Source organism: Microplitis demolitor, chromosome 2 (assembly GCF_026212275.2).
Source record: "Microplitis demolitor isolate Queensland-Clemson2020A chromosome 2, iyMicDemo2.1a, whole genome shotgun sequence".
Classification (NCBI taxonomy): domain Eukaryota; kingdom Metazoa; phylum Arthropoda; class Insecta; order Hymenoptera; family Braconidae; genus Microplitis; species Microplitis demolitor.
Genome location: NC_068546.1, coordinates 21,345,755 through 21,364,857, shown reverse-complemented (window position 1 = coordinate 21,364,857; position 19,103 = coordinate 21,345,755). Strand labels below are relative to the sequence as shown.

At 28.0% G+C, this 19,103-nt stretch overlaps 1 protein-coding gene across 1 annotated transcript in view; it reads left to right on the top strand.

The window, feature by feature from the left end:
• Positions 1-15,706: 15,706 nt before the first annotated feature.
• LOC103579606 (RNA binding protein fox-1 homolog 2) overlaps positions 15,707-19,103 on the top strand; it is a 130,816-nt gene continuing 127,419 nt past the window's right edge. The window contains exon 1 of the mRNA XM_008561044.3: positions 15,707-15,967. Coding sequence (XP_008559266.1) covers positions 15,770-15,967 — 198 coding nt within the window. The 5' untranslated portion in view covers positions 15,707-15,769. The remainder of the gene's footprint in view (positions 15,968-19,103) is intronic.

Here is a 19,103-nt window from a genome sequence, read left to right as displayed (position 1 = left end):
TTACATATATCTACTTTATGAAACTTTAACCAGCACTAAATTTAAATTTATAATTCTTTTTTAAAGATCATTAATTATTTGCTTACTCTCTAAAAATAAATTTGTGAAATTTACTGCGAATCAATGATTAGTCACTATTTATCCAGCTATATATATACCACTAATTCAATCAATTGTATACTTATAGCTGGTTCCCAGTGAATATTCACTAATTCACAGTGAATTTCACTAATTCATTTATAGAGTTGTGGTAAATTCAGTTTTGTTGACACATAGGGAAATGTCAAACGAAATTGTCATCCTAAAATTTTTAACTTTAAATTTTTTCCCCAGATAAGTTATTCTACTTATTTCAAATAATTGAATATATTTCTATCCATTTGACTACCAGGGTCCAAAAATTTGATCTGTTTTATTAAAAAAAAATTCTGAGTTATCCCTATTAAATCTTTTTATTTGTATTCAATTAACATGGGAATTATCGAGTTTTGTCCGTACTATTCCTTGTTTCGTCTATTGTCAGATTTGTTTTCAATAATTTTTGGTCTGGTTTTGGTCTAAATCGCCTCTAGATCGCTATGCTCGTGTGATGTTCTCGTTCTCGTTAAGAGTGCGTCATAACCTAAGATTTGTGTTGCCTATTCATACCGCAAACCCTCATTTTAGTCCTATGTATCGAAAATAGCTATTTCATAAAAATTGACTGAAATCAATAAATTTTTCAAAAAAAAGTAAAAAGAACTACAGAAGTATTTTTCTGCAGAAACCAGCTCCATGGTTCTGAAGATAGTTAAAAAGAAATAAATTCGTTTTGTCGTCGTTTTCGAAATATAGCGAAACACACTATTTTTGAACTACGAACTAAAGTACGATAAAATTCTTTTATTGGAATTTTTTACATAATAATGCGTTTTGCAGCTTAATAAAAGATACAGGCTTGTTAATTGAAGTTTTCTCTGATTAATGTGTTTTCATAACGTTAGTGCGCTATAAAAAAAAATAAACACAAGTTAACGCAAATGAATCGCGTGACCTTGACAGGTCGATAGTCCAGCTCCGCTTCGCGTTCGAGGTGCGCAATATTTTTCTTGAGCCAATCCGCCATTTCTGACCCCCTATTTTCACTAATGATTTACAGGTGGCCATTTTGTTTTTTTTAAATTATAGAAATGCTTCTATCGACAGAAAAACATTAAATTACTTGAAATAATTAGAGCAATACATTAGAAGAAAAAAATGACGCTGATCATCTTAACCCACTCACTTGTTAATGAATGAAATTTTGTGTGCAAATATGTTTAAAATAAAAATAATAGTAAATGAGTTAAGTTGCGTAATAACACAAAGTAGAATTATTATTTGATTTTTTAGCTTTTATGTCAAAGTATAAACACACACAACAGACGATAATTGCATCTCGATAGAGTGGTCGCACTCTCATCGATTCTGGCAGAGACTCATGTGTATTATATTATATAGTAATAGTACTAGTACATACATGGAGAGTTGGGGTGAAAAGAAACGACAGCGATAAAAGGAGAGAAAGCAAGGCGGAAGGAAAGTTTGATAAAGAAAAAAAGTTGCTCCGTCACTTTATGTATGTGTATGCTTCCTAGTGTTTACGATCGCGTACAACGAACTTAGCGTGACGCTCATCAATTATTTATCGACGTAATTTATGTTCCTGTCTAACTTTGGTCTCTGCACCCCTCCACGTTCTATTTCTTTGTGCACCTGTACTCGCATCAATATTTTTCTTATAAGCTTTAAAATTTTTGACAATTTCACATGCTCTTTTTTTAATTGTTACAACATTTATCATACACTAACTTCATTTTTATTGATTTCAAGTTTTTTTTTTTTTATTTTATTTTTTTTTTTTTTTTTTTTTTTTTTTTTTTTTTTTTTTTTCATAATTGTTGTCTAGGAAAATTGAATTATTCATCACTTATTGCTAAATAATTGTTCTGATCACTAGACATATATTTAAACCAAACGAAAAAATTTTAATTTAGCTACTGAAAGGTGATTTAAGAAATGATTGGAGGTGGCTAAAATTTTCGGTTAACGTGCGAAATATTTTAGAAATCTAAATCTAAATTTATTTCTTTTCAATTTTGCAAAAATATGCAATAGCAAATACATGTATTTTTCATGTAACATCACTCATGAAAATATCATATATGATAAATATATATGGAAAAATATATAATCAATATGGGGACATATAAGTGGCCAAAAACGACATATATTTTCTTATATATAATTAATTATATACGTAAGTTTATAAATTAATACATGTACTATATATATTTATAATCATATATGTAAACTTATGTTAGCACATATATGTATTACATATATTGATAATTATATATGTAAATTTGTAAGCTAGCACACATATATATATATTCTGAACACAATGTTTGAATCTTATAACAGAGAGAGAAAGAAAAGAATAGATTTTATTTATTCTTACATATATGGAGACTTATATGGTTCTATATATGGAAAAATATATAAAAATTTATCATATAATGATGAATTATACATATATTCTTATTTGTTTCCATATATAAATAACATTTATTTTTAAATATATAAAAATTATAAGTTTTCAAATATATAAATAATATATTGAAGTTAGACGGAAATATATGAAATCATATAAGAAAAAACATATATAGAAATATAATAAAATCGGCCAAAATATATTTATAGTTCTATGTAAGGTTTCATGTATTGTCACATATATATTTATATCTGTAACATATATTTTTTAATATATCTTTGCAATATATATTTTCATGCGAGATAGGGCTTTAACCCTGCGTCACACAATATTTTTCATGATTACCTGTTGGAACGAAGTTTTAGTGTCAGGAACCATATCTTTTAATACAATTAAACTCTATAGCCTTTAATCTATAAAAAAAAAAAAAAAAAAAAAAATTTTTACCCCGTTTACTATTAAAATACTTTTAGTGAAAAATATGAATAAAATTGAAAAATAAATCGCTTTAAATACACACAAACAGGAATGAAAAATAAAATGAAGTATTGGTAGTAAATGAACATTTCCCTTTTCCACTTTTTCTTTTCCAACCACAAACTTAATCTCTTCGTTTAAAAGCATCCATATAGATACAGATATATGTTATATACGGACATCGAGATATATTGAAAAACTGGTAGTATAATTCTCGAGGTTTTTATTTCACATGAAACTGTATTCTGAAAAAAAAATCTCATGTAATCTTGGTAATGCTACGTAGCCACAGGCATATGTATGTAGTTATATATTTTATTTTAAATTTTAAAAAAAAACCCGCTATTCTTTTCTCTTATACCTTTTCTGGCTTGTGAATAAAATTGATGCTGGCAACATCCGGGCATAAACTCAACCGTTGTAAATAAAAATGATCGGTGTTGCGAAAACAATAGGTAGACATAAATATATGTACAGTATAATTCCGTTGCCCGCATTAATGATTTTTAATTAAAATACAACGGTAATGAACATCCAGATCAATTAACTATTTATCAATTCATCGATTATATATATATAAATAATACATACTGGCGTTAGGTTTAAAGTAAATTACGATTACTAATTAATGATCCTGCATTTCGGTGTTGAACCAACACAAATTATTGTTTTCTATCCCATACAGACTTTATATCCCAAATCGTTAGGATAGTAAATTATTCACTTACCCCTTTATCAATCTATATACATTGTGACGCGTTTGTCCAATAAAATTGTTTTACAGTTCGATAACTACGTGTCTATACCCATCGAACGAAGTGATTATCTATTTTTAAATTTTTTTTTGTTCACTATGAGAATATCCAAACGGTTCAAAGACCAAAGTGATCACTTTGTTTTTTTTAATTAAGCCATTTTCCAATATATCGCTGTGGCATCAATCGATCCACGTCCGTTTAATCCGATTGGACGTTCATCAAAATGTTCTACCAGCTCAACGGATCATCAGCATTCGTTCCTTCGTATTATTTACTCGTTCTAGTTATTTAACTTTCCTTTTTTTCGTTTATTTTATTTTTAAAATATACTAAAATTGTTAGTAAGTTAAATTATCAAATTTCAGTCAATTTTTTTCGTGTTTTTTTACGCTATTATTGTATTCTCATGAAAATATTTTCATTTGATCCTTTTTTTTTTTTTTATAATCAACGAAAACTCCCATGAATTTATTCCGCTTAATTATGAAGAAAAAAAAAGGTTTTAATAACAAATTCTCTTTCGCTTTTTCGTTTCTGTCTTTTTTTCTTTTTATGTGCGAATCTCTTTTATTCTATTTTTATTTTCTTCACTGTCTTTTATCGTCACTAGAAAAATTACATTTTCCTATCTGCACTTTGTGCACTTGAGTAGAGTACACAGTTTTAAAGAAATATTTTGATTTTATGAGGTTATGTATTGCTATTTACTTTTTTTTTGTATAACATTAATTCAAAAAAAGTTCCGAGGTTTTATTCACCTCAAAGTTGAAAAAAAAATTTTTCAAAGAGCACACTTTTTAGGAAAATAGTTTAAAAGCGTCAACTGGTTTATTTTCTTTGGATTTATCAGTCAGTTACAAGTTTTCTCTTTTATATATATATGTATATATATGAAACTGTTGCCCAGTCTCTCAAAAGAATTTTTTTTATCTTCGTCCACTTGCCAAAAGCTTCATAAAGTACCGCAGACTGGCTCTCTCATTACTCATGCATTTATTCGTTCTAATTACCAACGCACGAGTTATTTCAAGCGACGCTCGTGACTCTCCTTCTCATTTTGGTGTTCACCAAACGGATTTGTGATAGAAACTATGAGCTAACTGGAAATCTTACTCAACAATGAGCGATGAAAACTTTTTTTTTTTAACACACATTTCAAGTTTTCAAAAAAAATATTTATTCTAAAGTGAATTTAAATGAAAAATATTATTATTGTTATTGTGCGTGATGATAGATGACAATTTGATGTTTAATGACAATGCCATATTTTTAGCAAATCAAGTACACGGAGAGAAAATTATGGTAACAGTTACAATATATTATGGGAATGGTTCCCATACTGCATGGTAACCGGTTTTTTTAAAATGTTGATTATAGGAATGGCACCCATATATATTATGGTAATCATTCCTATAATTATGGGTATAATTCCCATATGGTATCGGAATAGTTCCTATGGAATCATGGTAATCATTACCATGTAACTATGATAATGGTTACCATAATATTATGGTAACGGTTACCATAACATCATGGTAATAATTTCCATACATTATGGGAATGATTACCATAATATTATAGTAACCATTACCATAATATGATGGTTATGTTTACCATAATATTATAGGAATAGTTACCATAATATATAGGGCTTATTCCCATATACACTTAGGAACCATTACAATGTGGTTATAGTACCGGTTATTATTTGCTTATGGGAACTATTCCTATGAGTATGGTAATCATTACCATCATTTTTTCACATGCGATATGGAAACTGTTACCATAATGATAAGAATTTTTCCCATACTTATGGAAACTTTTCCCAGAAATTATGGGTCTATATCCCATAATCCCAAGTAATCATTACCATAACCCTATGGGATGATATTTCATAAACGTACTAGGAACAGTTACCATAATTTTCTCCGTGTAGCCAAGAAAATAAATGTTTTAACCCGATACTGCCATTATAATATGCCCTGTCCTACATTTGGGAAATTTTTCAGAAAATCGTTTCATGGTCGGCAAAGAAAAATTATTTGTAATATGTTTACATTGGTATAATGACCTTTTCGACATATATCTTAACAATGTTTAAATCGTTTAATACCGAAATATTGTAAACTGCTAATGAATAATTATTATTATTTATTTAAATTATTAGTAATCCATAATATATGAGGAAAATAATGATTCATGTGTTTCGTTTCATTTTATTATCTCTTTCCGCTAATTAATTTTAATGAATAAAATTTATTATTCACTAATAGGTATTACGTGTCATGAACATTATTCAGCGAATTCAAATCCTTTTTTTTAAATATTTATTCATGTTTTAAAATTATTAAGTATACTTTTTTTATTTATTAATATGAATGAATAAATAAAATAAAAAGAGATTTTTTTTATGTATAAAAATCAACGTCATTAATATCAAAAAGTAATTTAATTAAATATTTTCTCATTAGTTCTAAACGTTCTAATAAATTGAATAGAATTTTTGTAATTGGTATCACGCATTTCTGTATAAATCTCTTTGATGATAAAAAGTCGATCATTAATGAACTCTTTAAATAAACCGTAGCACAGAAATAAATTTTGTATGGTTCCGGTGATAATTTCTACAGACATATCCACGTATATTTTATAGAATTGAGTTTCATAATTATATATTTGGTGTAAAGAATGTATACTTAATGCCAAAACTACTGGTCGTTATCTCAAGGACTCCTGAAATTTAGTTTTGAGATTTGAATTTTGGGCGCCAAATTCAAATTTTTTAAATTTGAGGAACAGGATTTGTTTGAAACAAAAATTATTTAGACCACGTTCTCGACAGTCGAATGACGTCTTTCGTAAAAAAAAATAGTACTCTTTTATCAGTATGGTTTTATTAAATAATAATGGAGTACAATTATTGTCCAACTTAGAATTTCTCAGATAATGAAATATTTTGTTCATTTTCTTAATAAATAAAGATGGACTATAATGTATTCGATGAGAGTATATAGTGGAACGAGAGATGAAGAAGTGGGTGAAAAGCTGTTCCAGGTCGAGGCCGCCGGGATAATAAATCATTCTTCCAGCATCGTCTTCTTCCTTCATGTCTATCCTTCATATTTTCCCAAGAGGGATGAAATGTGACAGAGAAAACGAAAACTCTTCTATATCTTCTTTTAAGTAACAGAAAAAATAAAAAGTCGAGTATGAAGATCTATGATTCTTAATTTCTTAAAAACTTCCTTTCAGGTTTCAAATAATAATAGAGTAGAATATTTATCTACAGTCGATAATTTTTTCTGTATATATTACCCTGATAGCCAAGTTGGCGAGAAACTGACGAGAAACTTGCAGCCGCAACTGGACACTAAGTTGACCACCAACAGTTGGTACCTTCAATAGTTGATAGACATTTTCTGAGAAAGTTGGTGGCAAAAGTTGGAAATTCAATAAGTTGACGAACACTTTCTGAGAAAGTTGATGGCAAAATTTGGTGATCATAAGTTGACGGTAAGTTTACTTTCAATTTCCTCAAAAACTTGCATTCCAGTTGCGGCTCCATACTGGCGCCAACTTTTTGAGAAAGTTGGCGGTAACTTGTAGCCAAAAGTTGCAAAATCTAAAGTTGTTGACAACTTGTCATCAAGTTGGTCAGAAACTAATGAATGACTAACTTTTTCACGATCAACTCGTGCTATCAGGGTATATTTGGAGCCAATACCGTTCTGTCTACGGTATAGAGACACGGTAGTCTCGCGCCATGACACTTCATACATACATGTGTTTGATTTGAACGTGTACTTGGCGCGAGACACTACCGTGTCTCCTCATATTTTTACCTATACCCGCTAAACACCAGTATAATATATAAGAGAAAAAAAAATTGTAAAAAAAAAAAAAAATTAAATTACAACAACGCAGAGCTGAATATGACATATTGATTGAAATGTCAATGATTTATTGATACCCTCATGGAAACAATGTATCTTGTAAAAAATAGTTTTAAATATTTTTTATTTTCTGTCACTTTGACTTATACGGAAATGAATTCTTTTTTAATATTAAAAACAATATGTTTGACAATTGAAAATATATGAAAAAGTATCGTTATAATAAATGTAAATGGTATCAATTTAATTGAAATTCGTCTGTCGCGATAGCTATTTCAGTTATTTATTTAGAATAAAAAAAAATAACTTTAAGCACAGCGGTAACGGTAAATTCAAATTATTTCCTAGCGAGTGACCTCGACGAACGAAATTCGCGTTCGCGTACTCACCAAAGACTTCTCACGATAAATTTAAGTCAATGACTCGCATTAAATTCGACAATTTCACTCGATTCCAGCTTTCTTTTCCTGCCGATTTATCATCAAATCCTGGGCTATAACAACGAATACAATCCAATGGTATTAAAACTCGTACAATTCTTGCACCCGCCTGGAAATAGTCATTTGTTTTGTTTTCTTTCATATTTCTTCGGTCGTTCGCTTGCTTCCCATATATATACATACATATATAACGTTTAGTTTCAAGTTAAAGTTACTATACTACTACCAGAACTAAACTTAGAGGTTTCATTAGGGTCCCAGAAATTTTCCAAGAATTTACGATCGAACCTAATTCGGCCTCTGCTATATCGTCCTTCATGTTGAAACATAACAGAAAATTTAACGAGAATAAAAGATTGAGAGAGAAAAAAAACTCTCACGTCGATGTCGTTAAACGCACAAGTCGTACTCTCATTAATTCTGTTTTTTTCTTCTCTGTCTCTCTGTCATTGTCTTTTCTTTCTCATATACATTTTCGTTTCTCTATACCCTTCACGTCTTTTACTAACATGATTGGCTGTAATTCAGAAATTTAATTTAAGAAGTTTCAAGCACGGCGTCCCGCGGAAATGAAATTCTCGAATCGCGTCCGGCAGTCGCGAGTCAACCACGTCACGTCCACTCTCTTCTTCTATTTCTGTTAAGTGAAAAGATCAGTTGACTTGAAAAAATTGTCTTATTGAAAATGAATATTTCATGTCGGAACACTGCTGAAATATGATGTGATACTCATATATGTCGAAACGTGACTTGAAAACATGTAAAAAATTTTTTTTTAATTAATTTAAATTATTAAAAGAGCTGGGGGTAAAACGGAATTCCTATAACCTGTGAAATTTTTTTTAATGGATGAAATTATAAAAATGAATAAAAGTTTGTCTATTAAAAAATTCAATTAACATTTTCACATGATTATGAAATGAAATTAAAAAAGTTATGATGATTGAATGGAATTCAATTAAATTTAACTCGTCATTTGATTGTAAAAAAGTGAATTCTGAAAAAACTAATTAAATATAAAAATAAAATGTTAATGGAGGTACAGATATTTAATTTTGTAATTGAGACGACTAAACATAAAAAATGAAGTGTAATTTAGTTTTAATCTCTCACTGTAATTTCATTTCTTAGTGAAAATCCTTTTACATTCCTCTCTCATCTCTACTCCATGCCTGTCCTATGGGTTTTATCGTCTGAGCGATTAATCGAGCGCGTCACGTAGATGTAAACGCTCCTCGATTTTAACGGCTGCTCGTTCGTTCGACCCCGATTGAACGAGGAAGAAAAGGGGTTGCTAAGACATGTACCTCAACCCTACTACGAATCTTATATCCTCTCTTTTATTCGCGAAAATACTTCACGAGTTTATTCCCCCTTTATAAATATATCTATAAGCAAATTATTACACGAAACTTTTCTGGCGAAAAAATAAAAATAATGTATTGATAAACAGAAGATATCAAAGTTTTTTAAATTCCCGCTTAAAAAATTTCAAATTTTCAAAAAATAAAAAAGTTATTGGTTTCGTTCCGGTTTTCAAAAACCCAGTTTTCAACAGATCTCGACGTTTTGAAGTCCGAAGAAAACATTATGACTATTTTCAAAATGTCTGAGTGTACGGACGTATGTATGTAATTATTGTAACTTTTGAACAAATTAACTAATTTGACTTTTTGAGGTGACGTTTGAAACTGCTCATTAATTCCGACAGCTTGAGAAAAATTGAACATAATCGATACAGTATATTCGGAAATATTCAAAAACTTAAATTTTTTCAAAAATGTTTTTTTCGGATAACTTGTAATAGACTGTATAGATTGATTCCAAAATTTATCCAGCTCTGAAACTTTCTAAGCTGCGTCGAATGCCACCTCAATCATCAAAACCAGTTGATTTGTTCAAAAGAAACCGTTATCGAAAGAATTTTGAAAAAATGTTTTTTTCAAATAAAATTCAAATTGTTGAGCTAATTGATGAAAGTTTTTCTTTAAACTTCTTTGAATATCAGCTTTAATGTCAGAATCGGTTCATTATTTCTGAGGATATTGCTGATAGAATTTTTATAAAAATTTAAAACTATTTTTGATCTGAAGACTCAAAAACAGACTAATAAAAATAATAGGCAGTAAAAATCGGATTTTGGCCTGGATAAAAATGAAAGAATGGCCGCAGTGGCAGACGGTTTCAAGATTTTTTAAAAAAATAATAATATTTAGTCTGGAAACGGATTAATTTCAAATTAACCCTTATAAAACGTTTTTATAAAAATAATTTAAAAAAATTAATTTTTTTAGTTACAGTAAAACGGAGTCTGGAAAAAAAATATTAAAAAACTGGAGCATTATTAACGTCACAAGATTCCTGATCCTTTAGTGGAGTGATTCAAGCCAGTGGACTGTAGGAAAGAGAAAACAGGAAGAGAAATATCGTGTTGTTTGCGGACAGCATTTTAAAGAGAAACGAGGTAAATATTTAGCCGGTATAATTCACGTGGAATCGAAAATCCTACCACCGCAAATTTACGTAATTTCTACGTCTATGTTCTCTTTCCCCGTATTTTAATCTTTCAAGTTTTTAAAATATTTTACAAGCATTTTTAAATCGCCACTTAATCCGAATGCTCTCCGAACGTACATTTAATTCTCTCATTAAACTGTGGAAAAAAATTATTTAAAAAATTTAACCACTCTGCAACGGAAATAATTAATTACTATATTATATTTTATAATATTTGAGATTATCATGAATAAATAAATGCAACGAAATATTTTTTTTCATACACATGCCTTAGAATACCATTGTATTTTAAATAATATTTGGACACATATTTTAATGAGTTATCGCTTTACACCAAAAAAATTTTTATATTTTTTAATTAAAAAATTATTAAATGCATCCCATTTAAAACTTACGTAAAATATTCGGATAATACGAGTCGTTTTATAAAAATAAAATTCAATTAACTGTCTCGAAATTCAATAAATTTTTATACTCTACCAATTTTTTTTTTTAACTCAGCGCCCATGGCGCCCTGAGACCACAAGCAATTTTTGATCACAGATTTCTGTACTTGGGTCTTGGAATTTTAAACTCAATAACTATTTAGTTTTTAAAAAAAGCAAAAGATACCTTTTTTCCCGGGTTGGAAAATTTGATCTGATTTTAGTCTAATTAGATGGTATTTGGACTAATTGGCCTGTGTTTAAATTTTTATAAAAATTTTAAGCTGTTTTTGATCTGAAGATGATCAAAAACAGACTTATATAAATCATAGGGAGTAAAAGTCTGGATAAAAATAAAAGGCAAAATATTTTGAGAAAAAAGTCTAATTTCGATCTAGAGGAGACCAAAACTAATCTAAAAATAGTCTAAACTTAGAACAGTCCAAGCAAAACTCGATTAAATTTCACATGTTAATGGAATTCAAATAAAAAGTGAAATTGAAATTTTTATTTGACTTGAAACAGATCAAATTTTTCGACCCGTGTTGTAGAAAATTTAAAGCGCTGCAAAAAATATTTATTGCTATTCAATACTTACAAAGATATTTATACAAAACCAATGACACTTTGTTCTCAATATAATTTTGAACGTAATGGGAAATTTTTTCGATCTAAAAAATTTGTTTAAAAAAAAAATTTTCCATCCCCAAAATTTTGCACAATTAAAAAATTTAAAAATTCTAAATCAATCTGGTAAAAGATCTAGTGCCCGATTAGGGAACTAGTGCCCGATCACTCCATGTATTTGTTTACCTATATTTAGTAAAATTTAATAAATACACGGAAGAAATAAACATTTATGACTAAAACGTGAATAATTACAGGATAAGTATAAAAATTTACTGTCTATGCAAGACAAATTACTATTTGAACTTTAAAAATTGTAACTGACACTTAGAAAATTGATGACCTATATTATAAAATTTACTATTTAAAGTGTGAAGTTCTCCATATTGAGACTCGGGTTCCAGGTTGTAATTTCAAAGACTAATTACTAAAGTTAATTTTTTTTTCGTGTATAGATATACAAACACATGAGTGATCGGGTACTGGCCACTGGGTTTCTAATCTTATTATTCAAGTCTTCAAATATGTTACCGCGTACAATAGAAGTAAATTACATTTATTAAGTGTTACTTTGTGTTGATTTTGGCATAAACTTACTTTTTAAATTCAACAAAAACTGTGGGCCGTTTCTATCCCACAAATTATGATGACAATATTTTTCTCCATGTAAAAAAAAATTCATTTAACAAAAGTCCTTTTGTGATTCAAAGTTTATTATAAATTTAGAAGCAAAGCAGAGTAAATCTGGGTTAAAATGAAACACAACGAATTTTATTCTATAATTTTTTTATTCCAGTCTCCACTGTCTGATTTTATTCTAAAATTTTTACAAGATATTGTAATTAAACTAAAATTAATGATGATTAAAAATTAATTATGCAGAAGTCTATACTTAGATTATTAAGAGAATTAATTTTACTTTTCGAATATTTATAGGCAATTTTGTCGGTTCTTATTTGGATACAATCCTCAATGGTACTCATCCGTCTTACTCAACATCGACTTTTTCTACTTCTTTTTCTCTATATTCCAACGGTGATTTGGTTCTTTCTTTCATCTAGTCATCATTCGTCAGGGATTATTTGTCAGCCTTTTGTCACCATTCGTTTTTTTTTCCCGTCAACAATTAACCTCTTCTTTGTTCATCCTTCGTCATTGATCATTGTTCATTAGTTTTTCACAAACTTTTTTCTCTTTTTATAAATATTTGCTTGAGAAGACTTTTATAAGACCATCACTCATGTCTATTTTTTTTCTATATCCTCCTTTAACATTTCTTACATTTATTCTTATCACTTATAAACTTGTATTTATAAAAAAAAAAATTATTATTTGTATTGCTAAATAATAAATATGATTTGAAATATAAAAATAAAAACTAGTAGCCATAGAGAGATTAAACGTGACCAAAACATAATATAAGTGTTCTACTTAAAAAAATAACGTACGAGGTTAACAAGAGTGAAACTGGCCTTTAATGGCGATAGAGATTTTTTCAGCCTTATTTGGAATCTACAAATGCTTGACACCATTTTAAATAATCTTTACTTCTATTACGAAGTATTGAAAATTCCAAAGATTTTTGATGACAAAAGAAGAGAGAATTTTTTCATCAAGATGATGATTTAAATTCCCAGAGGCAATATTTTTCATTGGCCCTTATTACTACGTGGAATTTTCTCCAGTATCTCGTGGCCCAGCTTCTCGATCTTGAATTAGACAGGTACGAATCGTTCTTGAGGGCAAGATGAGAACGAGCTACTGGAATGCCTAGCAATATCTCTTTACTCATTCGCTATCATCTCTTTCTCTCATATCCTCAAGGGAACTCAAAAAATATCTCTGCTTATTCGCGAATATCTCTGATGTATTATAATACGTTCAGACATTTTCAAATTCATTCAGAATTAAATCGAACTTTTTTTTATTTGCTATTCTACTTATTTGTATTTACACTGCATGGAAAAAAATTATCTATGGAAAACTAGAAACGACGAGTCATATAATGATAAAGTTATCAGTAAATACTATAATTCTAAATCGTTATTTATTTTTTAATTAAAATGTAAATTATTGCAGAATAAATATTTAAATTTATTATTTATGCAGGCAAATTAATATTTGAACTTTTAAAATCGTAACTTGACATCAAAAATTTATGACACAAATTATAAGATTTATTGTGCGGAATTCAAAAGTTCTTTGCATTGACACCCGAATCCGGGTTATAATTTTAAATATTAATTTCTAAAGTTTATTTATTTTTGTGTGTAAAAAATTTGCAGATTAAATCCGGAGTGGATGACTGCGTATTTATTTGAATTTTTTGAAATAAAATTCACTTGAAGGAATTTATTTTAATACTCAGACTCTAATCCTGAGTAAAATTTACTCCTGAAATTAAAAGACAATTAGAAATTTTCGGATTTTTTTTTTTCAAACAATTGATTATGAAAAAATTAAAAATATGCACATGTAGAAAATCAAAAAAACTACATGTGCAATTTTTTAAAATATTTTTTTTTGTAATTTATACACGGAAAGAATTATCTAATAAATTTCGAGTATCTTTTAAATAAAAAAAGGTATAAATTAAACCAAAGGAAACAGTTTTTAGTCTTTCCGTATTTACTTTGTTTTTGGTTTAGGGTTATTCAAAAGTGTAGGGTTAATTTTATCGAAAAATTCTCTCTATGTAGTTTTGAAAAAAATCAAAATTATTAAACGTCAGCTATCTTCAGTATCATCTTCTAAACGGAATTAATTTTTGTATTAAAACTCTGAATTTGAGTGAATGCGGATTTAAATAAAATCTGTAAGTTCAAATTCACTCCTGATTTTTTTACAATGTATCAAATGTTAAATAAATTTATATGCTAAGAATTGAATATAAAGTAAAATGGTCTAATTTACTGCAAACTTTATTACACATGTGTTTATATAAATATATGTGGATAGCAATTTTGTTCAATCGACTCTTTGAACCCTCGGAGATTTATCGTGCTTTTGTATACATTCTTATTGTGCTTTAGTGTGTAAAGAGACAGAAGTATATAAGTATACAATACAGTGAAGTAGTCATGTACTTTAGCTTGGATAGAAATTGTTGAGTGGAGAAATAGGAAAAAGTTTCGATTTTCTCGGACAATATTTGTCGAGAATCCCAACACGACTCGATGATTCGTTTTGTGCTTTTTTTTTCATCACCGTATTATGGGAAAATAAATGAAATTGACTTTTAACCTGAAAGAAAAAAAAATTGATTATTAGTAAAAATAAATACAATTATGCACTTATTTAATTTTTTTTAATTAATTACAACATTTGAAATTAAAGAAAAATTTTTAACAAATAAATTATGAAAAAAAATTATTTTCAAAAAAATGCACATGTCGAAAATTTTATAAACTATACGTGCAATTTTTTTTTTTAATATGTTCTTATTATTTTTTTTTTTTTTTTTAATCCGAAAATTTTTAAATATCAGCTAACTTTATTGTCATAATTTTATCCAGCCATTATAAAAAAAATTTTGAGGTTATGGGCAAAATATGTCTCTTAAAAAAACGATAATTTTTTTTTTTTTAATTATGTCGGTTTTATTTTATTAAATTCAAAATTTTAATGTCTGATAACTTTTAATTTTACAAAAAATTACTGAGTACTGCGCTCTCTGGCCAACAAAAAAAAATCAATAAAAAGATTTATTTAAAAAAAATTTATTTACTATTTTAAAAAAAAAATATTTCTTTCAATATTTAATTTCATGAGTGTGAAGTAGCAGACGTCAGACAAATTTAAAATTTTAAATAAACAGAGTAAATAATTTTAAAAATAAAATTTAAAAAAAATGCACATTTACAAAATTTAAAAATTAACAAATGCATTTTTTATAAATACTATTTTTTAAATTATTTACTCTGTTTATTTAAAATTTTTATTTTGTCTGACGTCTGCTACACTCACACTCATTTAATTTTTCAATTTTGTAAAAAAAAAAAAAAAAAGTTTTTCTAATAATGTCAATATATATAGAAAAGATAAATAATTAAAAATATTTGAATTGAAAAAATTTTGGCGGTCAAAATGGCGCCAGCCCCCCACTCCTCTTATTAGTGAAATGAGCGGTCGAAAAATTTCAAAGATCATAGCGTCTCATAGCAGCAACATGACTGCACGTATGGCAAGTGTCGCCGGTTACTCATCAAATACTACATTATACACCCGTACACCATTTATTTCTTTTATAAAAAAACGTAACTTAATGATGAATAGCGAATTGAACTACGAATGGAAGCAGCTGGAAGCCGAAATATGGGTATGTCTTCGTATATTCCAATTACAAAAATCAAAGCTCTAGTTAACAATCGCCATTGTTAGCTCGACACTTTTTCTATTTTAAATAATATAATTTAATTTTAAAAAATTCAAAAATAATTTACGCATGTCCTCTGAATATCAAAAGGATCGATACGACATTAATAAATAATGTCACTAATCAATAGGAATTATTTTTCTCTCTAATTAATGCAACAAAAAAGCCAAAAATATTTAAAAAGATTCGACTCCATTTTTATGGATTTACTCAGCAGCCGACAGTGGCGCCACTGCCGGTAAATTTGAATTTCGAAATTCAGTACCATCTAGTAGCGCTAGTATCTACTGTCGGTAATGGCGACATTTTTCAACAAAATTTACCTACGATTGTTTTGTAGATGAACCGACGTTCAACTTCCGGTAGTATCGTAGCCTACATGACTGGCGGGACATACAAAATTCCCTTTATTTTTTATTGCGAGTAAATACGACTATGAATTATCACATGTCGCATATTTTTTTCTCGTATTTTTTTTTTGAATTTAAATTGAAAGCCGTATTATCGTAAATATTATTTACGATCCGATTGAACGTTAACTGGACGTTGTGTAAAATAAACAGCGTCGTGGTCGGTTGTATTAATTGTTTATTTCTCAATTTAAATAATTTATATGGTTGATAATAAATATTTATTATTTATTATTTCATATATGTATATACATTCATACATCGAAGAGCTTACAATTTAATTTCGTATTCATTTACTCAACTCAGTATGCTCTTAATAATTTTAAATTAATCAGTAATGTGCCCGGGAAAATAATTTAAATTTATGAATTTTGATTATTCATCAGGTTTATTGTTTGTTGATGGAAATATTAAGACTGGGGCACGATGAGATTTACAAAAATTTTTTTCAAAATTTTAACTTTATCGTTTTATTTTTATTTTACGCCAATTGTCCCTATTATGGGCCATTGAGATATAAAATTTTTTTAAAAATTCTTATGCGTGAAATGTTGGAAATACATCAATGAAAAAAGAAATTTATAGAAACTATATATATAAATGTAAAAAAATAATCAATTAATTCAAAATTAATTAGTAATTAAAATAATATATAATATAATTGTCTCTTTTATTGGCCACCGTAAATTTTTGCACAAATTAATTTGAAAAGTTTTAATTGTTATCGACAAAATTAATTCATGTATTTCATATATTAAATAATGTGAATGTCTATAATTTAATTGGTATCGATTTACAACAGAATTTTTATATAATAATTGATATCCAAGGGCGTATTAATAATTATTTAATTAATTTAAAAACAGTTGGAATATCAATTGATAAAAAATACAACGTAGTTACAATTTTTCGAGATATCGATTTTAAATAAAAATACAAGTAATTACAGTTGTCATCAATTAGGAGTTAGAAAAAAAATTTTATTTATAAATTTTGACTTACAATATTTGAAAATTCAAAAAATTTTTCCGCCAAATTTCCTGTTTTCAAGTGAAATAAAATAATAAAAATTTTTTTGAATACCCCATCATGCCCCAGTCTTTTCATATCGACGAGCATTCATCCAATATTTATTTATTCAACTCAGTATGCTCTAGATACTTTTAAATTAATCAGTGGTCTGGACAGTAAAGTAATAATAATAATAATAATAATAATAATAATCCGTCTATATATTTATGTATTTTGGTAATCAAAGAAAGTTATTGCAATACTGAGTAAAGAACAAAGTTAATATAGATTTTAAAAGCTTCCAGATACCAACAGATCGTAACTCGCTAAGTATTTTTTATTTGATTTTAACAATTTATTTTTATTTCTCTTAATTTCAAGTTTCCAATGTCCAGAGAAGCTTTTACTGGAGTTATAAAGTAGATAGGAATGTTTTAAAATAGAATCGTGTTTCAAAGTAAGAATGAGCAATAGAAAATGGAATTTGACCAATGCCAGATGCGTTCAAATGGTGAATTAGTTTTTTAAGTTTCTTGGCAAGTAGCCAACATTTATGAGATTTTTTTCGACATAATATTAACTTTTTAACTTTTATTATTGAGAAAAATATTATGCGACTTTATTAATTTAGTGAGATTTATTATTACTTTTTTTTTTCTTCTCATGAATTTTTTTGTCGGTTAGGAGAGTTCCGAGTACTGAAATTTTATTATTTTTTCTGTGAGAAATTACTGGAAGACATGTTTATGCATGGAAGCTCTCATAAATTTAGGTCCAGAGCCGGCAGCCGGTGAATCTGGAGAGTCATAAGAAAAAATATACAGAGTTGTTGAGTATAGAGATGACGAAACTTACTGTACCGTACTCTTTAAGTTTCTTTTACAGTAGCAGGAAAGACGAGAGACCAAGTGCACGTGGTCCATGTCACTCGTTAATGATTCGCGACCACTGGTCCGTAAACTTATCATGTTTACGGTGCGTTAGATACGTTTATTTACGTTAACTTAACAAAGCTAAAAAAAAACATTTTTCTACTGAAAAAAACTTATTTAATTGGTTCAATCAGCGACCAATATTTGGTTCAATTAATATGAGAATTAAAATTTAAAAAAAAAATTATAGTAAGGGAGGGTCTTAACTTTTTATGAAAAAAGTTTAGAAAAAAAACTCAGGCCGAATTAAAAATTTGAACTAGGAATCGGTTTGGAAAATTTCATCTGGAAATTTAACTTAATGGTAGAATTTTTGAAAACCGAATTATTTTACGAATGAAAATTAATTATGAAAAAGCTTTTAGATTTGAAGTCGAATAATTTGCTTTCGAGTTAACCTGAGGTAAAATATCAGAAAATGGATTTTTATATTTTATTTAAACTTTTTTGGTCCGCAGAGTAAGAAAACATTTTTCTATTAATTTCTTTCATGGAATACTTTCTCATTGATATGTTTTTCCTTTCAATTACATTAGCCAAAGAGCTCTAGGTTTTATTTATTTTTCACGAAACTAAAATTTATCAAAGACAAAATCATATTTTTTACTCTAATGATCAACATCTCGTCAACTAACTGATGACATACAGGCATTTCAAGTGACGTTCTGAAAAACCTTAACTTTTTTTTTTAACCATCTTATTTTAGAAAAATTTTTTGTTTCTTTT